The 27,989-nt window shown below is 41.2% G+C and overlaps 2 protein-coding genes across 3 annotated transcripts; both read left to right on the top strand.

Moving 5' to 3' along the window:
- On the top strand, positions 1 to 11,106 carry LOC148684649 (aldo-keto reductase family 1 member C3-like). 2 transcript variants are annotated; one of them, XM_088676915.1, is made up of 9 exons: positions 1 to 168; positions 4,096 to 4,263; positions 4,944 to 5,060; positions 5,589 to 5,666; positions 5,907 to 6,029; positions 8,066 to 8,175; positions 9,123 to 9,288; positions 9,675 to 9,757; positions 10,129 to 11,106. In XM_088676915.1, the coding sequence occupies exons 1-9, from the start codon at positions 82 to 84 to the stop codon at positions 10,169 to 10,171; spliced, it is 975 nt and encodes a 324-aa protein (XP_088533041.1). In that variant the 5' UTR covers positions 1 to 81; the 3' UTR covers positions 10,172 to 11,106. The 2 variants fall into 2 exon arrangements, with proteins under 2 accessions (XP_088533041.1, XP_088533043.1); XM_088676917.1 differs by lacking the exon at positions 5,589 to 5,666.
- Positions 11,107 to 17,754: 6,648 nt separating this feature from the next.
- LOC118090694 (aldo-keto reductase family 1 member C3-like) lies at positions 17,755 to 26,951 on the top strand. The gene is made up of 9 exons (XM_035126705.3): positions 17,755 to 17,984; positions 18,504 to 18,671; positions 19,345 to 19,461; positions 20,250 to 20,327; positions 20,571 to 20,693; positions 22,567 to 22,676; positions 24,134 to 24,299; positions 25,895 to 25,977; positions 26,345 to 26,951. The coding sequence occupies exons 1-9, from the start codon at positions 17,898 to 17,900 to the stop codon at positions 26,385 to 26,387; spliced, it is 975 nt and encodes a 324-aa protein (XP_034982596.3). The 5' UTR covers positions 17,755 to 17,897; the 3' UTR covers positions 26,388 to 26,951.
- The last annotated feature ends 1,038 nt before the right edge of the window (positions 26,952 to 27,989 follow it).

Below are 27,989 nucleotides of genomic sequence, written 5' to 3'. Positions count from 1 at the left end.
ACTCGAGTTTTTCCTTTCACCACAAGAGTGTTGTTCAGTTTCATCCTGGGGGGAAACACTGAGCAAGCACAGAAGCAGAAAATGGCACTTAGCAAAGACCGTGGCATTACAATGAATGATGGGAACAAAATCCCCATACTGGGGTTTGGAACCTATTCCCCAGACGCTGTAAGTAAAACATTTAACTCTTACGATTGTAGTATGGTAACTTGTTTTTGAGGAACAAAATACCTGGGAGCTGCTGGGTGCTTCATAGAACGCAAAGCACAGCATGAGATACCTCACCTGATCTGAGAAGCCAATTGTGCATGAGAATTTCTTGTGCCACCACAGCCAAGAATGCAACAGATGCTTTGCAGCACATAAAGTGCTGCTTTTCATTCAACAAGGGGCCTGAGTGAGCAGATTCAGGAGCAAATAATGTTTTGTGCAAGACTTGGATGGTTTGTAGCTGAGAAACAGTTTCCAGTGTGAATTGCTGCTACAGGGTTCAAAGTCCCCAATCCAAAATGTCGAGTGATATTTTTTAAAAAATCTTTCTATGGAACTATAAGTGCCCCCCATTAGTTTGTTGGGAGTAACAATATATCCAAAATCACCAGGCATTAGCTAACTATTCTGGACACTAACAATAAATATAGAATCAATTCTGTATCCAAAACATCTTCATTTGGTCCATATCACCAGCAATGCAAATGAAGAGATCAGTGTCGATTCTTGTTTTGTAATTAAATTGATTTCTAGGAACATCATGAATTTACTAAATAAAAGCTACCACTCAGTTTTTCAACGGAATTTTCCTTTTTCCATTTTTCCAATTCATATGTCTGCCCCAGTCACATATAAAGTGAGGGTAGAATCTATTTATACAAAGAGATACATGCTGACGAAGAGACTTTCTCAATCCCTTCTTGGATATCTCTCCTATTTCACAAGCATTTAAACCAATGTTTAAAAAGAGCATTCTACAAACTGTATGGTGTTCCACTGTTTGAACCATGATAACTGGCAAGTTAATTGATTACTCATTTTAAATCTTGCATGCCATTCGGTGGCGCAATGTTACTTCGCACATACAAGTCACTTTTTCTAAATGCCTTTTCTTTCTATTTCTTTGATGTGCCTAGTCCCTGGGACTCAGCTCTAGTTTGACAATGTCCACCAACACTCAGTGTTACTTTGTTTTGTTTTTTTATTATTGAATTTTATTACAAAGATAACACATCATTAAAATACATTATTTGTAAAAAAAAAGAAAGAAATATATAAGAAATAAAGAAAAGAAAACTGAAAGATACATGTATTACGATACAATCCTCATATATTTGAAAGAATATCAAAGAAAAAAGTATAGAAATATATAAAGTTGCTTTTAAACAAAAAATACATTCCAGTCTAGACAAGTACCAGTACTTCCACCGCCTTCCACACAGTCATTAACATTTCCTTCGTTGAATTTCCTGTCTTTCCCTATATTTCCGCATATCTGGTTTAAATACTAATCTACACATAAGGTTTTGTTTTTTTTCCATCTTGCAAAGTTATTCTAAGCATAACCATGTTTTATTTCCCATGTCCACTTTCTTTAAATATTCATTCAGACACTCCCATTGCCTTTTGATCTCATCTTTAGATTTTTGGCATATTAAATCTGTCAGTTTCGCCATTTCCAGGTATTCACAAACCTTATTTATCCATTCTCCTTTTGTTGGAATGTGGTTCCCTTTCCAGTTTTTGGCAATTATCATTCTAGCGGCTGTTGACACATATAAAAAGATGTTCGTTTTGTCTTGTGGTATGTTGTTGTCTAATATGCCTAGAAGGTAGGTCTCCGCCTTTTTCACAAAAGATGTTTTTATTAATTTCTGTGTTTCTGTATGCACCATTTCCCAGAATTTATGTATTTCTGGGCATGTCCACCACATGTGAAAAAAGGTACCGATTGTGTTCTGGCACTTCCAGCATTTATTATCTGCGTTTTTATTCCTCTTCGCTAATCTGTCTGGGGCCAAGTACCATCTGTAGTGGAGTTTGATGAAATTTTCTTTTATGGTGTTACATGCTGTAAAATTTATATTTTTCACCCAAAATCTTTTCCAGTCTCCTACCTCTATTTCATGACCTAGATCTTGCTCCCATTTACATATATATTTATTTTTGGCATCCTGATCTGTCCCTGAATCTTCTAATAATTTGTACATTTTAGAAAGTAATTTTTCATTATTGTTGAGCACTTCTTTTTCAAATCTCGTCATCCCCTTGTCAAATCCCTTATCTTTCTTATCTTTCTCAAATGTTGTCTTTAGTTGGATGTATTGTAACCAGGTTATTCCCATTTTTTTCAATTCTTCATAATCCTTTAGTGTGATATTCCCGTTTTCATTTTTTGTTATCTCTCTGTACGTTGGCCAACTTTCTCTTTTATAACAATTTAATGTCGCATTAGCCTCCAGCGGCGAAAGCCACCAGGGCGTTTTGTCTATTATTATTCCCTTTGTTCTTTCCCATACCTCTATCAAGGCCTTCCTAATCGTATGGTTTTTAAAATCTTTGTGTATCTTACACCTCTCATACATTAGATAACCATGCCATCCATATAGTTTGTTACAACCCTCCAGCTCTAAGATCTCTGGTGTTTTTAATGTCAACCACTCCTTTATCCATATCCAACTCGCCGCTTCATAATATCTTTTCAAATCTGGTAGGGCAAGGCCTCCGAGTTCTTTTGGTTTTATTAATATCTCCATTTTTATTCTCGCTTTTTTGCCCTGCCATATAAAATTGGCCAGGTCTTTTTGCCAGTCTTTCAGATATTTCACGCCAATTATTATAGGGATGCTTTGAAATAGAAATAGCATTTTTGGTAAAGTTACCATTTTAATCATTGAAATTTTTCCCCACATTGATAAATTCAGATGTTTCCATTTCTCAAAGTCCTTTTTAATTTCTCTCCATTTCTTTATGTAATTATCCTTAAATAAATTTGTATTCTTGTTTGTGATCCAAATCCCTAGATAGTTAACTTTATTCTCTATTTTTATTCCTGTAACTTCTGCCAACTTTTCTTTCTCTCTCTCACTCATATTTTTAACTAATAGTTTTGATTTATCTTTATTTAATTTGAACCCGGAGACCTCCCCAAATTCCTTCATGTCTTCCAGGGCTTTTAGTATACCCTGCTCTGGCGATTCTGTCATTATAATTAGATCATCGGCATAAGCCTTGACCTTATGGCAATGTTGTCCCACGTTTATTCCTCTTATTCCTTTATCTTCTTTCAGTCTTCTTATAAGCATTTCTAGAGTCATAATAAACAAAAGAGGCGAGAGTGGACACCCCTGCCTAGTCCCTCTTTCTATTTTGAATTCTTCCATTATTTCATTATTAATTATTAATTTCGCTTTCTGTTTTCTGTATATAGCTTTAATCCCATTTAAAAAGTTTTGCCCTAGATTCAGACTTTCACATGTGTCATGGAGGAACTTCCATGATACACTGTCGAATGCCTTCTCCGCATCGACCATTAGCATTTACCGTGTTTTTGCTAGGGTTTAGTTCTAAAAACTCCATTAAATCAATGATAGTTCTAACATTATCCTTTATTTGTCTCCCCGGTAAGAATCCTGCCTGGTCTTTCCCTATTATTCTGTTTAGCAATTTTTTCAATCTGTTGGCTAGCACCCCCGTAAAAATTTTATAATCTATATTTAGTAACGATATAGGCCGGTAATTTTTGACCAAATTCAGATCTGCTCCTTTTTTCGGTATTAGGGTTATTAGTGCTTCTTCCCAAGATTTCGGTACTTCTCCAGTTTTTAACACTTCATTCATAATGTCTTTTAATTTAGGCACCAAAATTTCCTCCAAAATTTTGTAGTATTTAACTGAAATCCCGTCAGGTCCGGGAGATTGTCCCACTTTCATTTTTCTTATCACATTCTTAATTTCTTCATCCCGGATTTCCTCATTGAGATACTGCTGTTCCATTTCCCTAATTTCTGGTAATTTATTACTATTCAGATAATCACTCAGTGTTACTTTGATATAAATTTATCCATTGAAGCAGAGACAATGACTAACTTTTTCAACCGGTAGGTTCAAAAAAGTAAGTGTGAGGAGGCTACAAAGATAGCAATAGAAGTCGGCTTCCGTCATATTGATGGCGCATATGTATACGAGACCGAGGAGCAAGTTGGGCGGGCCATTCGTGCGAAGATTTCAGATGGAACAGTAAAAAGGGAAGACATTTTCTACACTGGAAAAGTGAGTGAGTTTGGTATTTATTTATTTTTTAAAAAAGTATAGAATATAGTGTCTGTATCATGATGCAATTGCATATTTCACAGACATTATTTAACAAAATCAGAGCGAAATGCCTCTCCCTATATGAACCTACCTGGACTCTGTTTTCATCCTCTGAGGCTCTTCTTTGTGTGCTTCCTCCATGTGAGGCTCAGACGGCGGGAACATGAGAACGGGGGCTTTTCTGCATGGCTCCCCATTTGGGGAATGCTCTCTGTAGGGAGGTTCATTATACACCTCTAGGCGCCAGGTGAAAATGTTCCCCTTTAACAAGGCCATGGGCTGGTTAATATTCTACAGCCTTTTTGTGGGAGGAGGGATTCCTGTTTTGTTGCTTCTGTTCTGACTATTTATTTGTGCTTTTATCTTGTGCTTTTACCTTGTGAATCATGCTGAGATCTTTTGATGAAGGGCAATATATAAATTTAATAAATAAATGGTAAATTGTTTGGTTATTAGCAATAACTGTTTTAAAATTGCTTTACCTCAGCACAGCAATTTAAAATACTCCTCAGAACAATATCTGAGTGTGTCCTTAACACTATACACACCAGAATAGTCACCTGCCACAGCTAAACTGTCCTGAGATCCAAAAGCTCTATGGCTGTGTGAAAATATACATCTCCTTATATTTTTGACAGCTCTGGAGTACCTTCCACCGCCCTGAGCTGGTTCGGAAATGCTTGGAAGAATCGCTGAAGAAACTCCAGTTTGACTACATGGATCTGTTCATAATTCACAATCCGTATTCTATGAAGGTAAATAATTATTGATGTCATAACGCAAGTATTGAGTACAATATTTGAAGAGGGAGAGAGAGGGAGAGGGAGAGAGAAGGGGGGGCTGCTAAAATATTTGATTCCCTGAAGGAACATTTGGAATTGTCATTCCCTAGAGATGCTGACAATTCTCTGCTAGATCATATCTTAATCAAAGAATGATCACTCTCAGATTTTGGGGGAGAAACATGCCAGTTAATGAAAACCTTTGCATATAATGATTACATTAACCACATAGGCATCATAAGAAATTGTGTCCAGAGCAGGACTTGGCGAGGGAGCAAGGGAAGAAGAAAATGGGTTGGAGAGATGGGGAGACAGACCTGTGCTTGCGACTTGAGTTTCCCACAGATCCCTGCACTGTGGTATCAGCCCCTGCAAGGTGAACTCCTGTTTTCTATCACTCCCGTTTTCTATCACTGTCCATTAGTCTTAGATAATATTACAGAGATAAGAGAACTTCTAGGCCTGGCCTGCACTTATTCCCTCCCCCTCCTTCTTTTCCAGCCTGGACCAGATTTAGTTCCCTTGGGAGAAGACAAAAAATTTATTATTGACAATGTAGATCTTCGGCAGACATGGGAGGTAGGTGCCTGGGATAGTCAAATCCAGCCCTTGAGTCATTCAGATACAGAGCACAGTAGCCTTCCACCAGAGGAGACAGGTCCAGAACAATGATCCACACAATGGCTCCTATGAGAGCAGGTAAACTATTGTACACTCTTAGGAGTATATGAGTGAGCTTCCAAATTTAATTGGGGGGTGGGGTGGCTTCAGCTATTCAACAAACACCATTCAACAAACATGTTGTGTCTTCTTTGCCAGGCAATGGAGGCGTGCAAAGATGCTGGCTTGGTGAGGTCCATCGGAGTGTCCAACTTCACCCGTAAGCAGCTGGAAATGATCCTGAACAAGCCAGGACTGAAATACAAACCAGCAATAAACCAGGTAAAGCGTGGTTGACCTTTGTAGAGGTTTGTTCCAAGCACTGTTCAAAGCTTCTTTACTTAAGCTCTTTTGTGAGAGGACCTTTGTTTTGACAAACACAGCCATTCCCTCAAAAAAACTTGCTTACGGCTATAAGGTTGCAGATCCAGTCACAAGAAGATATGGTTATGAGTTGTGGGGTGGACTCCCCTCAATTCCTGGAACCAGTGATGGGTTCTTATTTCATCAAGACCTCTGAATCCTCAGACAAAAGGAAATGTGGAGAAGTCTATAATGTTTGAAACAGGCATCTCTGGTAGAAGGAGGCCTGCAAGCAGTCAGTGTCAGGATCATCCTACATGCAAGTAGGACTCCGATAGAGACACATGCCTGACTGGAACGTTCTCTCCCTCCTGGTCAGTCGTTCGGGATCTTCAAAAGCTTTCTCCAGCCCGAACATCACAGCGGCAAGATACCAAGAGGAATCAGCACGCTTAGGAACAGCAGAGTGTTATCAGTTTGCGTGACAGACTCAGCAGCGCAGCATTTTGGCTAAACTACTTTATTTACATATACTGTAATACACTCGGAGCATTCTGACTCAGCTCCTTCCTCATCAGCATCAAACAGCAAAGAGAGAAAACAAAGGACAATAGTCCTACATCACGGAACACAGTAATACGAAACATCCTGTCTCCGTCACTTCCCACACTGTGAAATGAAAACATACAGCGTCATGTGATAAAACCAATCCCATGACTGCAATCACGGGGCAAGAATCCTAACAGTCAGTTCCCACACAGCCTCTTGTGGGGACTCTAGAAGTTCTCAAGTGGGGAGCGAAGGGCCTTTGAGTTAGGCATCTGGGAAAAGCTGCTGCACCCAAACAGCTCTGATTCACTTGGGCACAGGTGTATATCATGTAACCAGTGAGACTAAGGCAGGCTAGTCCAAGGCATGCAACCTGCTAGCTAAGCAGGAGTGATGGACTGACAATGAGATGTGTGCATGTGATCTCCCAGTACCAGAGAGACAGTGGTCCTGATACTCCCACTTAAATCATGGCTTCTTTGTACCCTCTGCCCAGCCTTGATGTACTATCCATATCATATGTGGCAGTAGAGGGGGGGGATACACATACCCCAGACAATTAGTTCCTACGTTTCCCCCCCCCCCATACTCTCCGCCATTGCTGAGCCACAGTGGTGACTTGAAGAAAAGATAAGTTTCACATACAAAATGCATTTACACAGGGAGGATTGCTGGAAATTATACCATTACTTCCTTACATATGAGATAAAACTGCTTCCTTAAATAGAAGCATTGCCATCCGACCCAATCCCACTCCCCACTTCCCTCTTCCCCTGTCTTTTCTTCCCACCCTCACACTATATGTAACACTAATGTCTCACAACAAATGATCTGATCTGTAGAAAATGCAACTTGAAAAAAGAGACAATGCACTTATATTTGTAAACTAATAAATCTTTAATAAAAACAACAACAACAACAACAACTGCCCCTTTGAAAAGTATTGTGCTACTCTTCCCCTGATTTTATTTTCTGATGTCTCCACTGCTCAGTTTGATTGAAATTTCAGTTTATTGAGACCCTGATAAAGCAGAGTCCAAGATCATCTTCTCACGTTGATGAAAAAGCCAGGCAAATCCCCCATCAGACCTTTCTGCTCAACATAGAAAATTCAGAGACTGAGTGGGCAGAAATAGAGACACTGCGGGCAGAACAGCGTGCCCAGGATATTTCCAACAGGGCTGGAGTGAGAGGAGATTGTGGGGGAATAAGCCCTGTCCCCCATGTCCAGCTAACACACATTTCACAGAAGGGGAGCGTGGCAATGGAAACCACAAATGCAAGAATGGTCGTCTAAAGATTCTGATACATCAGAAAACACAACACACTTTTAGAAAGGTAACAGCTGGATATTTCAAAAAATAATAGCATGGTTCTGCTTTTCTTTCTTTCCTTTATTTCACAGTATTCTTTGTTCCATCTGAATTCTCACTTTTGGGCTGTGTTGGGGGATTTTGAATCCGCAGGTTGAATGCCATCCTTATCGGAACCAAAGCAAGCTGCTGGCCTTCTGCAAGTCAAACAATATCATCCTTGAAGGATATAGTGTCCTAGGATCCCAAAGGGACCCAAGATGGTAAGAGATGAAGCCAAAACGTTTGGGGACCACCTAGGCCCACTATTCCCCAGTATCCACATCAGCTCTGAAGGTTGCATTCTTGGCCCCACAATTAATAAAGATCCTCGTGGTGAATACCAGCAAAAGGGCCTTTTCTGTAGTGGTCCCACAATTGGGGAAATCGTTCCAGAGAGAGATTTACAAAGCTCTTCCCCTCCCATTTTAGACATTCTCAGATACCTTCCCATTGCCGAAGTGCTTTTTAAATAACTCCTTGACTTCTTCCAAACGTATGTTTTAAAATATTTCAGGCAGGGGGGGGGCTATTTAATAATTTCTGCTTCTGAAATTTTGTGCTGTTTTAAAATCATATCTACATTATCTTTAGTGTTGCTTTAAGCAGTAGAATGCTAGAGATGCATTTGAATAATTATAGCATTTCTCTTTTTACATAGAATTTTGAATTCTGTTTTTGTTTTTCTGAATATTGTTTTTATCTATACTGGAAGCCACTTAAATGCTTATTTTTTACAAGTGGGACCAGCAACAAATATTGAGTTCTCTTTCCAGTCAATGAGCTATGTATTCTTCCAGGATCCTCCATTTCATTTGAACTCCCTCCCTCTTTTCCATATCGACTCTCCAACAGGCACACGGGATTCCTTGGGCCTTTCTTTCCATCCTTAGGTCTCCCCCCACCCCCAAATATGAATTGTACTTAAGCAAAGAAAAAGACCTCTCTTTTGTGCATGGATGCTATCATTTTGGCTACAGAATGTTCCGTGTGCAACGTATGAGCTTGTGATTTATTGGTGGAGGGGGAGAGTACGATACTAAAGACTTATATTAATTCAAATCGACTAACCAAGCTTTAAATACAAAATATTTAGTGTATATTGGATGGAGTAGATTTATATATTCTTGAAACCAGACACACACCTTCTTTCCACGTTGCTCTCCGGCAGGATAGATACAAACACTCCTGTCCTGCTTGAAGACCCTTTGTTGGTTGCGATCGCCAAGAAGTACAACAAAAGCCCAGCTCTCGTGGCTATTCGCTACCAACTGCAGCGCGGCCTGGTGGTCCTGGTGAAGACCTACACCAGAAAACGAATTGAGGAAAATGCCCAGGTAAAGCAGTATATAGAAATCCATTTAAAAACAATACCGAAAAAGGACATCATTTGGACACTGTGATCTCACAGATCACATGACTTGTGTGGGAGGGAAGACGCACATCTTGGTTTGGGGACTCAAGATGTTGGAGGAGTTAGGGTTAGGGGCCACAGTTTCCCCACTCCTGTTCTATTGCAAACTACATTACTATGCATATAAAATTCCCTCAGTAGGAAGACATCTGGACTGAACCTGTTGAATGAAGGAATTAAACTTTGGGAGGTGGTAGCAAAGTTTGCTTTGATATCTCTGTTGCTGGAAAAAGGTGCACAGCTCTGAGGTGCAAAAGGAAGACATGGATAAAGCACCTCAACATTATTATTTTTCTCTCCTCCTGACAGGCATTTAATTTCCAGCTGTCTGAGGAGGATATGAAATCCATTGATGGCCTTCACAAAAACATGAGCTTCATAAAAGCGGAAATGTAAGTCACATTTAGATAGTATGCATATGGATACGTAAAAGTGCTTCACACAAGAATTCAAACTGCGGGAGCAAAAAGAAGAAAAGATCTGGCATCGATCTATCTCCTCTTCCTAGAGAATAAGGTGAAATTATAGAAGGAATTTATGTGGATACTTAGTACCAAAGCCCCATGCATTCTTGGACTGGGGTGCATTTTGAATTTCAGCCTCCCAGATATTCAGCAGAATGGGCGTTTGATGACAAACTCGAGGTGGTTGCCATGCACTGTGTGAAATGGTCTCATGAGACAATGGCTGGCAACAGATCAATTTTTGTTGCTTGTGCATCTTCCACACCCTTGAGTGTTGACTCTCTCTTGTCTTGTTTCAGATTTGCTGGTCACCCACAGTATTGCCCACCAGATGAGGAGTGAGGACTCGTCCCCCATCTCCAATTTATCTCCTTCTGAACTGGGTTCTTTCTCATGGAAAACATTTCTTCTCACTAGGGATGGGAAAATCTGTCAGTATCAGTTCCTCCCAACAACCCACCACCTCATTTTCCACTCTTCAGTTCCTCACATCTCTACATCAGTTTGGGATTTTTAAAAATCTCATGAAAATTCATCAGTGCAAATTTCTTCTACCACACACTTTTTTCTTTGCAGTTTTGGCTAAAATAAAGCATGATATCATTGTGTTATATTCTCTTTAATGCATACTTTACCCCAGTATATGCATTTTTGCAATTATTCTGTAGCTGAACAACTGTACCACCGAATTCAGAGAATTGCCACTCCCTCAGGATAACTGCATTTCAATTTGCATATTGGTCCAAGAAGTATGAGCTGTATAGTTTCTCATTAAAATGTGAACAAAGCAGCTGCATAGCCTGACATTTATTGCCAAGATGATTTGAAATAACGTCAGAAAATAAGAAGAGCCTGCTGAATTAGGCCAGTGGCGCATCTAGTCCAGCATCCGGTTCTCACAGTGGCCAATCAAATGCATGTGGGAAGCAGGACATGAGGGAAAGCTTCTAAATTGCAAATTTGCTGCTTCCACTTCTGAGGAAGTGACGGGCAGGAATGACCAGTGCTGCCTCTGAGGTCCTCTGCTGGCTGTGAGGAGTAAAGAGCACAGGATTTTGATTGTCTGCCAGCTCAACCTGAAATGACTTCTGACCATGTTATACGCATGCATGCATGCATGCATTTTATCCTCTGCAAGATGCATTTTATCCTCTGCAAGCTGTAAAAATATTCAAAACGCCCTTGCTGAAATCATTTGTTGCTACTTGCTGTCTCCCACTCAGCCACTGCTTTGTGTAACCTGAATCCTCCAGTAAAGGCTGATTCTGTGGACACTCTTCCTTTTAATCTGCATTCAGGGTGATCCCACGGCTGGTTTGGGAAGCGTTGTGCACATTCCACTCAGAACACCCAGCTTCATTGGGTTAACAGATGCCTACACATATTTCATTTATTATTTTGTTTCTGAACATATGTGTTTTCATTTCAATACTACAGCCTGAAGAAAAGGTTTGCATAGCTTTTAGGCTTGCTTTTCCTTTTTCTGACATTTACTAATCTAACAAAGAGGTGATGTTTCTTGATCATTGCAATAGGCCTCTCCATTCCTTTATTGGAGTGCCATTATTATTATTATTATTATTATTATTATTATTATTATTATTATTAAGCAGACAGCTATTATTTATGCTGTGAAAGCAATGCTACTAAGTCAACAATGAAAACTGCGGGGCATCAAAGGACATTCTGCTGAAAATAACTAATAAAAATTTGGTCGTAGGTTTCCCTGCCCTTCTACATTCTACAGGAGCATTCTACAAACTGTATGTCTCAGCAGTGTTCCAAAGTTTGAACCAAAATAACTGACAAGTTAATTGATTGATCGTTTTAAATCCTGCATGTGAAGACAGGCTCTTGTGGATCCAATGGTCAAGAAGGGCCGTTGTGGGATAAATGGGTAAGAAAAGCTTAGCAGAAATGACCATGCCTGGCTGTTGTAACTGCTTGCATTGCAAAGTAACGACCACGCCTTGGTAAGTGGTAGTAAGTTTTAAAAAATCGCTGAGGATAATCAAGATAATGGTGGAAATGACTGGGGAAATCAGAAACCAGGAAGATAGAAACTTTAACAAGGAATGGGGAAAATGTATAAGTTACTTAAGTGAACACTACAAACAATTAAAAACTTTGGCAGGATTTGAGTAACAATTGTAATGTACTAAAAACTAAGAAAAATGGAGAAATTATATGATGCAGTAGGCAAAGTTTGATGATGGAAACCATGGAGGGGTGGAGGGAAGTCGAAGGATTCAGGGAGCACTAAATGTGGATTATTATGATTACTGATTGAATTCAAATGTATAGTGTAAAACCGAATTAAAAAATTTAACAACAAAGAAATCGCTGAGAATACCCAAAAGATAATGCCTTACAAGGTATTAGGACAGTTTGTGGGTGACTCAGGACCACGAGGGAAAATGGAGGAGAAGAGATAGAAAGCTATTGTGCATGCTTAAAAGGGCCATGAATATTGATCCAGCAGTCCCTAGTGGTGCTAGAGCTAAACAGCATGAACATGGGATGTATGTAATGTTTGGGGATACATATCAAGGGGGAAATATGAAATAGGCTGGGAAGTCTGTAAACTGCAATCTCCTAACCAATAGGAGAATGTAGGCGAGAAATTCAGAAGGGCTATAGGGTATAAAGTACTTTTGATGTACACAGGATGGTGCCCTCCCTCTTTACAGCATGCCCGTGCAGCACTGTCTCAAGAATAAACAACCTTTGGTTTTGCCTGATCTTGGTGTCCAACTCCTTCTTCTCACAGAGCAATTGACTCCCTCCGGGGAAGATCCCTGGGGCAAATTTGTCCAACAGCCGTTGAAGGAAGTGAGGGGCAGATGGGGCTTGTCCAGCTAGAAAGGTAGCCCATCTAGGAGAAGGAAAACTCTGCTCTTTAACCTCTCCTGCCTTGTGGGATATCTTCAGGAGAAGAAAAGGAGTAAACCCTACACAAATCTGGGGTGGCATTCCTAAGATGGTTGGGTGACCCATTGCATGCCTCCTTCTGGCAACTCCTGCAGCCAAGCTGGTGCCAAATATATTACTCTGCTTTCCTTTGGATCACATCAGCAAACATGAGAGGGAGGCCTTTTCATCTGGGCAGCCCAGGACCTCCATACCCACTGCCCAGGCTTGTGCCCCAGGGAAGTGACTTTGGTGCTGCTAACACAGCAGTTTGACTTTCCCCCGGAGGCACACTCCATTGTCTCTAGAGACAGACAGATGCCAACAAGAAGGATGGAGGGGTTCACAGCATTAACTTGCTTCTCCCATGGCCATAACCTTGGATTCCAGCAGAAATCAGGCCTGGCTCCATCTCTCAGCTGCCCAGCCTGCTTTCTGCTTCCAACTCCTGGCTCTCTCTCATACACACACCCTAGTTTTTGACTTTCTAACTACCCACCCATTTGCCCTCTGGCACAGAGCTGCTTCATTTATTACCTTAACCTCTCATACTTAAGTGGCCATTGCCAAGAGACCTGCATACCTATTCCAGCAATTGGATTCTTGTTGGAGCCCGGGGTTAGAAGGAAATCAGGCATAGAGCCGAAACGCCACCTACATCAAATTTTCACACACACCCCATTAAATATTTCATTTTTTCACAATAATTCCTTTTGGTACAGTTTTTTTTATGGATCTTCTCAAATAAATATAGGTATAACCAACATCACCATTAATGTGCGCCCCCTTGACTTTGCATCCCGTGTGTAGACCCACCCATACCCCCTTAAATCTGGCGCTGACCTGCAGTCAATAAAAGCCTGCTGTTTCCCAGGCTAATCTGAATTTACCTGATCCATCCCCCGTCTCTACATATTACATGCAGTTCTCTCTCTCTCTCTCTCTCTCTCTCTCTCTCTCTCTCTCTCTCTCTCTCTCTGTGTGTGTGTGTGTGTGTGTGTGTGTGTGTGTGTGTGTGTGTGTGTTATAAGAGTAACACCATCAACATAACATAGAAGCCAAACCAAAACATGGAGTACATTTTATTGTATTGTCAGCTATGAAACAATAAGGTACTATGCATACATAATAGGTTCACTGATTAATTAGTCCTCTCCATATAACATGTGTTATAGGGGGTTGCAATAACTCTGCTGACTTACTGATGTGATCTTAGTCTTAATCTTAATTTAATTGAATCTGTAACTGCTTATCAGCTGAACGGAGAGATAAGTGGGGGCTGCAAGCTTGCCAAAGAAGGTTCATTACTGAGTACCTTGAAGTTTGATAGCTTGCCCAACTATAACAGAGCTTTGTGAATGATTCCTGGCTTTAATCTAGAGGTAGTGGGGGGAAACGAGGAACTTTGCTGTTGACATTTTCAGAGCTACCTGTTTCCACTGCACGCATATTGGTTTAATAAGCATTCCTTGTGCTGGAGTGGCAAATTTAGAAGTGTGCAAACTTATAGGCACATCAACATGCACTGTTCAGAAATGAGGCAAGTGTGTCAATCCTCATACATACACACAAGCATGCATACACCCCAAAAGAGCTTCAGAATACAGCATAACATTTCATTAGGATCTGCTGACAGTCATATAACTCTATTGAATTTTAAACAGATTGAGCCTTAATCATCTTCAGACAGCTGACAGGCAACCCATAGATTTTATTTAGAAATGCCTACAATTTTGCAAAAAAGCATTACCATTTAAACCTCTAGCATGAAGTCGTAACCTCATTAAAGAAAAGAAAGTACACAGCCTCTGCTGCCTTATTTTCCCCATTCCTTAATTTCTTCTATGCTAATCTCTTGTATCACAAACAAAAGGGAAATCACCAATCAAAGCTATTGGTGTTTCGGAAGACACTGTGATGAAAATTAAGAAACTTCTGTATAGTTAACAAGTGCCATTTATAAGCACTGCAACTCTTTGTTGGAATCAAATTAATCCAAAGTCTGGAGCATGATAGGAAGCGTCCCTGCCCTTCTTTCTAGCTTCAACAGAACACTGGCTTAGACATTTCCCTTTCATCATATCCAAGGGAAATGGTTCCTTAAAAACACACACTCTGTTCATTTTTCACACTTGAGTGTCTGCTTTCAGCAGAAGAGTGTGGTGAAATTGCATTGTTGTGTCAAGTACCGAATCAGCACAGAAACAAAAATGGCAGTCAGCAGAGACCATGGCATTACAATGAATGATGGCAACAAAATCCGTGTACTGTACTGGGAGTTGGAACCTCCTCTTCGGATCCTGTAAGTAAAACACTTGAATCTCATAATTGTAGCAACATGTTTTTGAATAGCAAAATGCCTGACACTATGACCAAGGGGCAGGTAGTAGCAGAGCCCAGACACTGTTTAGAAATAGCAAAGGAACAATACATTGCAAAATTTGCCAAATAAAAGCTACCACTTCTTTTAGAAGGAAAATTTCCTTTTCCAATTCACATGTCTATTCCATTAACATATAAAATGAGGGTGGGGTCCATCTTACATAAAAAATATACAGGCAGATGAGAGGAGCTGGACATCCTTCCTTCCTCTTACTATTCTCTCAATCCCTTCTTGGATATTACTCCTGTTTCAGAAACATTTTGATTTTTTTAAAGCATTCTGCAGACATACACCTTTGATCCAAAATAACTGACAAGTTAATGAATTGCTGGTTTGGAATCCTTTAATTATTGCAGAGGTTAAAAGACACCAAAAGGCAAGGAGACAGAAAAAAACTGAGCCGTCGTCATACTAAATCAACAAAGGTAGGGGAGGATGGAATATATAATCCATCCGACTGCCAAATAAATCACCACAGGCCGGAAATCAGTATGTGGTAGCCTAATTTCAGTGAGTAGCTGGGTCTGGGAGCTACCATTTTCATTTCCCACAATGCACCTAAAATTGATACTACTGGAGCACTATACACAGAAATGTAGAGAATTAAAATGGCAGCTCTTCACCAAGCCGCCTTGACTGGAGCACTGTTGCCATTGCCAGTCACAAGCACTTCACCTACATGAGAGGGAGCCCACCAGAGACCCAGGCATCCTCTCAGGAGGTAACTGGAACTCAAATGTTAGTTACAGGTACTCTTTCACAGAGGCGGAGCTAGCATGCTGTGCACTCGGGGGTGGGGCTAGCCGCCCACGGCGAGTGGCAAGCGTCCCAGGGGGGCGGGGCAGAGATGTCACCCCTTCTCAGGGATGACACCTACCGCACCCCCTTCCTCCACCAGTGTTCTTTCATACAGAGTACACCACTGAAGCAGAGACTTTAATCAGCTTTTTTACCTTTTCAGCTGCCAAGTCTGAGAAGGCTACAAAGATAGCAATAGAAGTCAGCTTCTGCCATATTGATGGCGCATATGAGTACGAGGATGAGGAACAAGTTGGGCGAGCCATTCGTGAGAAGATTTGCAGATGGAATGGTTAAAAGGGAAGATGTTTTCTAAAATGGAAAGGTAAGTGAGTTTGTTTGTTTGTTTGTTTATAACATTTTAAAATAAACTTTTCAAATTTTACAATTTCTTTTAAACAACCGTCAAAACAAATCTTTCATATCTGTTGACTTCCCACCCACCGTTCCATGATGTTCTTTTCTTGCCTTATGAAGCTGCTGCATTACTTATAGTTTAGACGTTGTTGTTGTTTAGTCATGTCCGACTCTTCGTGACCCCATGGACCAGAGCACCCCAGGCACTCTTGTCTTCCACTGCCTCCCACAGTTTGGTCAGACTCATGTTGGTGGCTTCAAGAACACTGTCCAACCATCTCGTCCTCTGTCGTCCCCTTCTCCTAGTGCCCTCAATCTTTCCCAACATCAGGGTCTTTTCCAGGGTGTCTTCTCTTCTCATGAGGTGGCCAAAGTATTGGAGCCTCAGCTTCAGGATCTGTCCTTCCTGTGAGCACTCAGGGCTGATTTCCTTCAGAATGGATAGGTTTGATCTTCTTGCAGTCCATGGGACTCTCAAGAGTCTCCTCCAGCACCATAATTTAAAAGCATCTATTCTTTGGCGATCAGCCTTCTTCAGCTCTCACTTCCATACATCACTACTGGGAAAACCATAGCTTTGACTACAGACCGTTGTTGGCAAGGTGATGTCTCTGCTTTTTAAGATGCTGTCTGGGTTTGTCATCACTTTTCTCTGAATCTACTTGTACTTGTTCTCCGCTCTTCCTCAGTAGCATGTTGGACGCCTTCCGACCTGAGGGGCTCATCTTCCAGCGTCATAAGCTTTATATGCCCGTTGTTTTTGTCCATGGAGTTTTCTTGGCAGGGATACTAGAGTAACTTGCTGGTTCCTGCTCCAGGTGGATCACGTTTAGTCAAAACTCTCCACCATGACCGGTCCGTCTTGGGTGGCCCTGCACGGCATAGCTCATAGCTTCTCTGAGTTATTCAAGCTCCTTCACCACAACAAGGCAGTGTTCCATGAAGGAGAGTATAGCCATGATATACATTATTTATAAATTATTAAACTGCAATTCTCATCTGCTGCTTTACTTCAAATCTTGCATACATTTTAATATAACATTGCGAAACGGTGAGTTTGAATTTTATTTCTTTTATGGACAATTATCAGTATCGAAGTGCATATTTCACAGGCATTACATAACATAGAAAGGGCAATATGCTGGCTAAAATATTATAATAAATTAAAATATAAATCATTAGCAATAATGTTTGTAAATTTTGTTTTAAACATGCTTTTTTTGACTATCAAAATAGAACAGCTTATTAAGGGTGCCTGAACGCTGCATAGGACAAATGCTTAAGTTCACTCACCCCCATGCTTTCCTTTACTGGAACCCGAAGAAGAAGAAGAAGAACAAGAAGAACAAGAAGAAAGCTGTTATCGATCCTGTGAAAGCAATGCTGAGAAGTCAACAATGACAATGAAATTCTGCTGAAAATTACTGATAAAAATTTGGGCATAGGTTAGGAGGTGTCCACGTCCGTTTCTCTCATTTCTTCAGGGCATTTGCTTAGAAACTCCCCTCCTATCGTGCCAACAAAAGACATTTGAGTGGAAACACAAACTTCATTTTTCTCAGTCGAGTGTTGATCAGTTTCAGCCTGGAGCCAAGAACTGAAGAAGCACAGAAGCAGAAAATGGCACTCAGCAAAGACCTTGGCATTACAATGAATGATGGAAACAAAATCCCCATACTGGGGTTTGGAACCGCTTCCCCGGACGCTGTAAGTAAAACATTTAACTCTCACGATTGTAGTAACTTGTTTTCGAAGAGCTGCTGGGTGCTTCATACATTGCATAGCACAGCATGAGATACATCACCTGATCTGAGAAGCCAATTGTGCATGAGAACTGCTTCTCGTTCAACAAGGGTCCTGAGCCAGCAGATTCAGGAGCAAATAATGCTTTCTACAAGACATGGATAGTTTGTAGTTGAGAAACAGTTTCCAGTGTGTCTAGTGGTATTTTTTTAAAAAATCTTTCAATAGAGCTATAAGTGCCCACTATTAGTTTTGTTGGGAGTAACAATATTATCCAAAATTACCAGCTGTTAGCTAACTATTCTGGACACTTCTTCTTTAGGCTTTTTCTTTCTTTTTCTTTGATGTGTCTAGTCCCTGGGACTCAGGGGGTAGTTTGACAATGTCCACCGACACTGTGTGTTACTTACAGGTACCCTTTGATATTAATCTCCTCACTGAAGCAGATACCTTGACTAACTTTTTGCCCTTTTCAACCGGCAGGTTCAAAAAAGTAAGTGTGAGGAGGCTATAAAGATAGCAATAGAAGTCGGCTTCCGTCATATTGATGGCGCATATGCATACCAGAATGAGGAGGAAATTGGGCAGGCCGTTCATGTGAAGATTTCAGATGGAACAGTAAAAAGGGAAGACATTTTCTACACTGGAAAAGTGAGTTTGGCATTTTTAAAAAACATGAGTAAAATATAGTGCCTGCATCATGATGGATGCAATTGCATATTTCACAAACATTATTTAACAAAATTGGAGCAAATTGCCTCTCCCTATATAAACCTACCGAGATTCTGTGTTCATCCTCTGAGGCTCTTCTTTGTGTGCTTCCTCCATGTGAGGCTCGGACGGCGGGAACATGAGAACAGGGCCTTTTCTGCATGGCTCCCCATTTGGGGAATGCTCTCTGCAGGGGGTTCATTATACACCTCTAGGCGCCAGGTCAAAATGTTGCTCTTCAACCAGGCCTTTGGCTAATTAATATTCTGCAGCCTTTTTGAACATGTTTGTGGGAGGAGGGATTCCTGTGTTGTTGCTTCTGTTTTGACAATTTACTTGTGCTTTTATCTCATGCTTTTATCTTGTGAACTGCTCCAAGACCTTTTGATGGATAAATTTAATAAATAAATGGTAAAAATACTGTTTATTAGCAATGATAACTTTAAAATTGCTTTACCTCACCACAGCAATTCAAAATACTTTTCAGAACAGTATCTGAGTGTGTCCTTAACACTATACACACCAGAATAGTCACCTGCCACATCTAAACTGTCCCAAGATTCAAAAACTCTATGGCTGTGTGAAAATATAAATCTCTTTATATTTTTGACAGCTCTGGAGTACCTTCCACCGCCCTGAGCTGGTTCGGAAATGCTTGGAAGAATCGCTGAAGAAACTCCAGTTTGACTACATGGATCTGTTCATAATTCACAATCCGTATTCTATGAAGGTAAATAATTATTGATGTCATAATGCAAGTATTGAGTACAATATTCGAAGGAGAGAGAGAGAGGCTGCTAAAATATTTGATTCCCTGAAGGAACATTGGGAATTGTCATTTCCTAGAGATGCTGACAGTTCTCTACTAGACCATATCTCAATCAAAGAATGATCGCTCCCAGATTTTGGAGGAGAACCCATGCCAGTTAAAGAAAACCTTTGCATATAATGATTACATTAACTACATGGGCCTCATAAGAAAGAAATCATTTGCAGAGCAGGACTTGGTGAGGGAGAGGGGGGGGGAAATGGGTTGGAGAGATGGGGAGACAGACTTGTGCAGAGAGAGACGACAGTTTGTTCTATGGGGCACAGAAAAAAATTAAAGCATGTATGGGGGACCTGTGGCCTTCCAGATGTTCCTCAATTGCAACTCCTATCATCCCTGATCATTGTCCTTGCTGGCTGCAGCTGATGGGACATGGAGGCCAGCAAAGCCTGGAGATCCACTGATTCCCCACCTCTGGGTTAAAAGAGACAATACAGAGTTAATATTGCAACGTAAATTCCCCCCCCTCCCCGGCTAAAATAGCACTGCATCCCTCTTGAATAAACAAGAATGTGAAATGTGGTGCTTGTGATTTGAGCTTCCCACAGATCCCTGCACTGTTGCATTAGCCCCTGCAAGTTTCATTCCCTTTTTTCTATCCCTGTCCATTAGTCTTAGATAGTATTACAGAGATAAGAGAACTTCTAGACCTGAGCTGCACTTATTCCCTCCGCCTCCTTCTTTTCCAGCCTGGAACAGATTTATTTCCCATTGGAGAAGACAAAAAATTTATTATTGACAACGTAGATCTTCGGCAGACATGGGAGGTAGGTGCCTGGGATAATCAAATCCAGCCCTTGAGTCATTCAGATACAGAGCACAGTAGCCTTCCACCAGAGGAGACATGTCCAGAACAATGACTCACACAATGGCTCCTATGAGAGCAGGTGAATTATTGGACACTCTTGGGAATAAATGAGTGAGCTTCCAATCTTAATCTGGGGGGAAAAGTGTGGCCTCAGCTATTCAACAAACACCATTCAACAAACATGTTGCGTCTTCTTTGCCAGGCAATGGAGGCGTGCAAAGATGCTGGCTTGGTGAGGTCCATCGGAGTGTCTAACTTCACCCGTAAGCAGCTGGAAATGATCCTGAACAAGCCAGGACTGAAATACAAACCAGCAATAAACCAGGTAAAGCGTGGTTGACCTTTGTAGAGGTTTGTTCCAAGCACTGTTCAAAGCTTCTTTATTTAAGCTTCTTTGTGAGAGGACCTTTGTTTTGACAAACACAGCCATTGCCTGAAAAACTTGCTTAAGGCTATAAGGTTGCAGATCCAGACACAAGAAGATGTGGTTATGAGTTGTGGGGTGGACTCCCCTCAATTCCTGGAACCAGTAATGGGTTCTCATTTCATCAACATCTCTGAATCCTCAGACAAAAGGAAGCGTGGAGAAGTCCACAATGTTTGAAACAGGCATCTCAGATAGAAGGAGGCCTGCAAGCAGTCAGTGTCAGGATCATCCTACACACAAGTAGGACTCCAATAGAGACACAGAATGTTCTCTCCCTAATGGTCAGTCATTCGGGATCTTCAAAAGCTTTCTCCAGCCCAAACATCACAGTGACTGATACAAAGAGGCATCAGCACGCTTAGGAACAGCAGAGTGTTATCAGTTTGCGTGACAGGCTCAGCAGCGCAGCATTTTGGCTAAACTACTTTATTTACATATAATACACTCAGAACATTCTGACTCAGCTCCTTCCTCATCAGCATCAAACAGCAAAGAGAGAGAATAAAGGACAATAGTCCTACATCACGGAACACGGTAATACTAAACATCCTGTCTCCATCACTTCCCACACTGTGGAATGAAAACAAACACCGTCATGTGATAAAACCATTCCCATGACTGCAGTCACGGGGCAAGAATCCTCACAGTCAGTTCCCACACAGCCTCTTGTGGGGACTCTAGAAGTTCTCAAGGGGGGGGGAGCAAAGGGCCTTTGAGTTAGGCATCTGGGAAAAGCTGCTGCACCCAAGCAGCTTTGATTCACTTGGGCACTGGTGTATATCATCTAACCAATCGAACCTTTTTGCTCAACATAGCAGGTTCAGAGACCGAGTGGGCAGAAATAGAGATACTGCAGGCAGGACAGTGTCCCCAGGATATTTCCAACAGGGCTGGGGTGACAAGAGATTGTGGGGGAATAAGCCCTGTCCCCCATTTTCAGCTAACACACATTTCATGGATGAGGAGCGTGGCAATGGAAACCACAAATGCTGGAACAGTCATCTAAAGATTCTGATACATCAGAAAATACAACACACTTTAAGAAAAGTAACAGCTGGATATTTCAAAAAATAATAGCATGGTTCTGCTTTTCTTTCTTTCTTTAATTTCACTGTATTCTTCTTTCATCTGAATTCTCACTTTTGGGCTGTGTTGGGGGATTTTGAATCTGCAGGTTGAACGCCATCCTTATCGGAACCAAAGCAAACTGGATTGTCAGGACTGTAGAACACTCATATAAGAATCTGCCACTATCTGAAGAGTACATTCCGGCAGAGTCAGAAGAGAAGGAGGAGGGCGAGAATGGAGCGCTAGTTGCCAGGGAAACGAGCAGACGAGATCTTGTTGAGGGGTCAGGAGATAGAGCGGAGGGAGCCCACAGAGAGTGACAGCTTGTCAGAAAGGGAACCTGAGCCAATCAGCTACAGACTTCGCCGTAGGGGAGGCTTACAAGACAGAGAGAGGGAGAAGCAGCACAAGAAGATGTACTTCCATTGCTTCTTCCGTAGTAAGAGAAAAGGAAACCAGAGTCGAGTCGAGTCATCGTACGTAGTCTGTTATGCAGGCTGCTCAGAAGCCAGTTTCTGGACTTTCTGTTGGTTCTTTGCAATAAATCATCCTTTTTAATTAGCCGGACTCATGCGTTTTAAGTGCCGTGGACATGGATATTTCATGGTTCTGCTTTTCTTTTTCTGTCCTTTTATTTCACTGTATTCTTTGTTTCATCTGAATTCTCACTTTTGGGTTGTGTTGGGGGATTTTGAATCTGCAGGTTGAATGCCATCCTTATCGGAACCAAAGCAAGATGCTGGCCTTCTGCAAGACAAATAATATCGTCCTGGAAGGATATAGTGTCCTGGGATCCCAAAGGGACGCAATTTGGTAAGAGATGAAACCAAAATGTTTGGGGACCATCTCAGGGACCACCTAGACCCACTATTCCCCAGCATCTACATCAGCTCTGAAGGTTGTATTCTTGGTCCCACAATTAATAAAGATCCTCATGGTGGATACCAGCACCAGGGCCTTTTCTGTAGTGGCCCCACAATTGGGGAAATCATTCCAGAGAGAGATTTACAAAGCTCTCCCCCTCCCATTTTAGACATTCTCAGAAACCTTCCCATGGCTGAAGTGGTTTTTTTTAAAATATATAACTCATTGACTTCTCCCAAATGTATGTTTTTAAATGTTGTGGGCAGGGGCTATTTAATAATTTCTGCTTCTGAAATTTTGTGCTGTTTTTAAATCATATTTATATTTTCATTAATGATGCTTTAAGCAGTAGAATGGCAGAGATGGAAGGACTCTGCTCTTAGAATTTTGAAGTGTCAAGCATAGCTCTAGTGGCTTTAGCCCAAATGTAGCAGAGTTTTCCTGCATAGCGCAGAAGCTAGTTGAGGTGGAAATGACTAGTCGGCTAGACGCAGAATAACTATTTACAGGATTTATTAAAATAAAATAAAACCAGCAGAGTTTCTGCATACAAAGCAAAGCAAAAAAATCCTCTCTGTCTCTCTCTCTCTCCAACCATACGCAGCACTCCTTCTCCTAACACCCAACAAGAAACAACTGTGCTAGCATTCCTAGATAACAGAGTTGAGTGCTGGTCATTAACCAATCAGAGAGCTGTTGCCAGGCCAGGCAGACCTTGGCTTTCTGCCAAGAGTAAATTGACACTGCCTTGAGTTAACTGTGTGAAGCAAGAATCTGTAAGTTTCCCATGAGAACCTATTATCAGAAACCGAACATCTGCATCCAGGCTTACATTTAAATAATTATAGCATTTCTCTTTTTACATAGATTGTTTCATGTGTCTCAGAATTTTGAATTGTATTGTTTTTATCTATATTGGAAGCCACTTAAATGCTTATTTTTTACAAGTTTGACCAGCAACAAATACTGAGTTCTCCTTCAAGACAATGAGCTATGTTACCTTTCAGGATCCTCCATTTCATTTGAACTCCCTCCCCCTTTTCCATATCGATTCTCCAACAGGCACACAGGATTCCTTGGGCCTTTCTTTGCCTCCTTAGGTCTTCCCCCACCCCCAAATATGAATTGTACGTAAGCAAAGAAAAAGACCTCTCTTGTGTGCATGGATGCTACCATTTTGGCTACAGAATGATCCACATGCAACATATGAGTTTGCGATTTATTGGTGGAGTGGTAGAGCACGATACTAAAAACTTGAATTAATTCAAATCAGCTAACTGACCTTTAAATACAAATTACTTAGCATATATTGGATGTACTAGGCCAATACTGTATTAACTTTAGAGCGAGATTTATGTATTCTGGACACCAGAAACACACCTTCTCTCCTTGTTGCTCTCCTACAGGTTAAATCCAGACACTCCTCCCCTACTTGAAGACCCTTTGTTGGTTGCCATCACCAAGAAGTACAACAAAAGCCCAGCTCTCGTGGCTATTCGCTACCAACTGCAGCGCGGCCTGGTGGTCCTAGTGAAGACCTACACCAGAAAGCGAATTGAAGAAAATATCCAGGTAAAGCAGTACCGTATTTTCGCTCCATAACACCACTTTTTTCCTCCTAAAAAGTAAGAGGAAATGTTTGTGTGTGTTATGGGGCAAATGTGTGGCCTCTGGAACCAAATTGCCCAAAGGCGAAAAGTAGATTGTGCTTTTTTTAAAAAAAAGAAAGAACTAAAGGCTAACAAGAGGGAAAGAGAGTGTTTAGCTCAACTGCTGATTGCAAGAGATCGGGGAGGGAGATAAGGGATGCTAGCTCCCATCCCGGCATGCCCCCTTGCCCCGCCCCCCATTGCTGAATGTTCTGCAGAGGGAGGGTGTTTGTTTCCCCAGCACATGTGACTGGCTGATTAGATTATCTGTCTGGAAACTGTAGAAATGGCTCCCTTTCCTTTCCTAAAGAAGCTGCAGAACTGTGAGTTGAACCCGATAAAAACAGGATTTTTTCCCTTTGCAAAGTAAGCTCAACAACTTTGAGCTGATCCTCAAAAAAATTGTGCTTTCCCCCTTTGCAAAAGAAGCTGCACAACTGTGAGCTGATCCCAAAAAAACCAGGGCTTTCCCCCTCTAAAAATTAGGTGCTTGTTATAATCCGGAAAAGACGGTATATACAGGTGAAACTCGGATAATTAGAATATCGTTGCATTTATTTCAGTAATGCAACTTAAAAGGTGAAATCAATATATGAGATAGATGCACGACATCCAAAGCAAGATATGTCAAGCCTTTATTTGTTGTAATTGTAATTATTTGTCGTTAGGCGGGTCAATTATAAATGGAATGTAATTAATGAAATGTAATAGCGATGTTTATTTTTGTATCATTGTAACTATTTGTTTTATTACTGTGGAATTTCCAAAAGAAAGCATTTGTAAAAATTAAAAGAAAAATAACAAATAATAAGTTGCATTACTGAAATAAATGCACTTTTCGACGATATTCTAATTTTCCGAGTTTCACCTTTATTAATCCATTTAAAACCAATACCGAAAAAGCACGTCATTTGGACACTGTGATCTCACGGGTTACATGACTTGTGTGGGAGCAAAGATGCACATCTTGGTTTGGGGACTCAAGATGGAGGAGGAGTCTGCAGCAGTGGCTATTCAGAAGCATCACTGCTTCTGACCATGAAGACAGAGTGCAGCCATCATGACTAGCTACGATTGGTATTCTTATCCACTATGAATTTGTCTAATGTTTGAAGCCATCAAAGTTGGTGACTGGTACTGTCTCTCATGGGAGCAAATTCAGTAGTTTAGCTATGCACTGCATGAAGAACCTCATTGGCTGGACAATGATTTCCCTCAATCCTGACCTTTGGTCATGATGGCGGAGACTGATGAGGAGTTGGAATCCATCCACATCTGGAGGGCCACAGCTTCCCCACTCCTGTTCTATTGCAAACCTACATTACTATACATTTAAATCCCTCAGTAGGAGGACATCTGGACTGAAGCTGTTGAATGAAGGAATTAAACTTTGGAAGGTGGTAGCAAAGTTTGCTTTGATATCTCTGTTGCTGGGAAAAGGTGCATAGCTCCGAGGTGCAAAAGGAAGATATGAGGTAAAAGCACCTCAACATTATTATTTTTCTCTCCTCCTGACAGGCATTTACTTTCCAGCTGTCTGAGGAGGATATGAAATCCATTGATGGCCTTCACAAAAACATGAGCTTCATGCAAATGGATATGTAAGTCACATTTAAATAGTATGCATATGGATACATAAAAGTGGTTCATGCAAGAATCAATACTGCAAGAGGAAAAGGAAGAAAAGATCTGGCCTCCATCTCTTCTCTTTATATAGACTTAGGTGAAATTATGAAAGGAATTTCTGTGGATACTTAGTACCAAAGTCACATGCAATGTTGGATTGGGGTGCATTTTGAATTTCAGCCTCTCAGATATTCAGCAGAGCGGGCATTTGATGACAAACTCGAGGTGGTTGCCATGCACTGTGTGAAAAGGTCTCATGAGGCAATGGCTGGCAACAGATCAATTTTTGTTGCTTGTGCATCTTCCACACTCTTGAGTGTTGACTCTTTTGTTTTGTTTCAGGTTTGCTGGTCACCCACAGTATTACCCACCAGATGAGGAATAAGTACTCGTCTCCCATCTCCAATTTATCTCCAATTCTTAGGAACCACCATAGTTCCATCATACTCACAGTATCAAAAATATGTTTCAGCAAGACTTACATCTACTCTAACTCAGCTTTGCGAATGATTCCTGGCTTTAATCTAGAGGTAGTGGGGGGAAACGAGGAACTTTGCTGTTGACATTTTCAGAGGTACCTGTTTCCACTGCACGCATATTGGTTTAATAAGCATTCCTTGTGCGGAATTGGAAAATTTAGAAGTGTGGAAGCCTATAGGCACATCAAAATGCACTATCCAGAAATGCAGGCAAGTGTGTCAATCCTCATATACACAAGCATGCATATACCCTAAAAGTGCTTCAGAATATAGCATAATATTTCATTAGGATCTGCTGACAGTCATATAACTCTGTTGAGTTTTAAACAGACTGAGCTTTAATCATCTTCAGACAGCTGACAGGCAACCCATAGACTATTTAGAAATGCACACGATTTTGGAAAAAAAGCATTACCATTGAAACCTCTAGCATGTAGTTGTAACCTCATTAAAGAAAAATTATACAGCCTCTCCTGCCTTATTTCCCCTATTCTCCAATTTCTTCTATTGTATCACAAACAAAAGGGAAATCTGAAACCCTTTCTATCACATCACTAACTTGTCAGATCAAGAAAGCTCCATCAGTTATCCAGTGACTTCATCTGATGAGGCCATTGCATCTGCTCTGGAAAAGGTGATGGATCTACACTCCCCTGTGTTCCCCCTCCAATACACTGTTGGTCATCCTCTCTGCCCAGGGACTCCTGTAAACTGTGGTACTATGAAGGGGCTGTCACTTAAAGATGTAGGTACTTTTGTCTGCACATCTTCAAAGTCCATTTAGTCAGAAAGAGGACAAACAATGCTATTTATTTATTGAGCAATTTATGCATTGGTACAACTGCTTGAAATAATAAGACAAGGAAGGGTAGAGTTGTATTTGTGGCAGCTTTTGTAGGAGCATGGATTGCCATCATCAGAACTCATCATTCTGCCCGGATACTGAGGTCCAGTGTTGAGGGCCTTCTGGCGGTTCCCTTGCTGCAAGAAGCCAAGTTACAGGGAACCAGGCAGAGGGCCTTCTCGGTAGTGGCACCCGCCCTGTGGAACGCCCTCCCATCAGATGTCAAAGAGAAAAACAGCTACCAGACTTTTAGAAGACATCTGAAGGCAGCCCTGTTTAGGGAAGCTTTTAATGTTTAATAGATTATTGTATTTTAATATCCTTCTGGAAGCCGCCCAGAGTGGAAATGCAATAGCCTGGCCTTCTCCTTAGGGTATCCTGGGAATTGTATACCTATTTGGTGAACTTAAGGTTTGCTAATAGAGAAGTTTCAGCACCTTGACTAAATGACTCAGGCATAGGAGCCAACTCCTAGGGGTGAGGGATCCACGCCCCTCTAATAAAGTATATGAGGTGGCCGCTCCCCCCCCCAAGTTGATGGGACATTGCCATTCAAATAGTGTGTATGCACTGTGTCATGTGATTGATTATGTGGGGCAGGGCTTATCTGCCCCCCCCTCATATTTTATTCAGGTTGGCACCCCTCAATTCAGGATACCTCCAG

This window comes from Zootoca vivipara, chromosome 9 (genome assembly GCF_965207765.1).
Source record: "Zootoca vivipara chromosome 9, rZooViv2.hap1.1, whole genome shotgun sequence".
Taxonomy (NCBI): domain Eukaryota; kingdom Metazoa; phylum Chordata; class Lepidosauria; order Squamata; family Lacertidae; genus Zootoca; species Zootoca vivipara.
The sequence above is the reverse complement of the archived record's forward strand: the minus strand, read 5'-3'. Positions and strand labels throughout refer to the sequence as shown.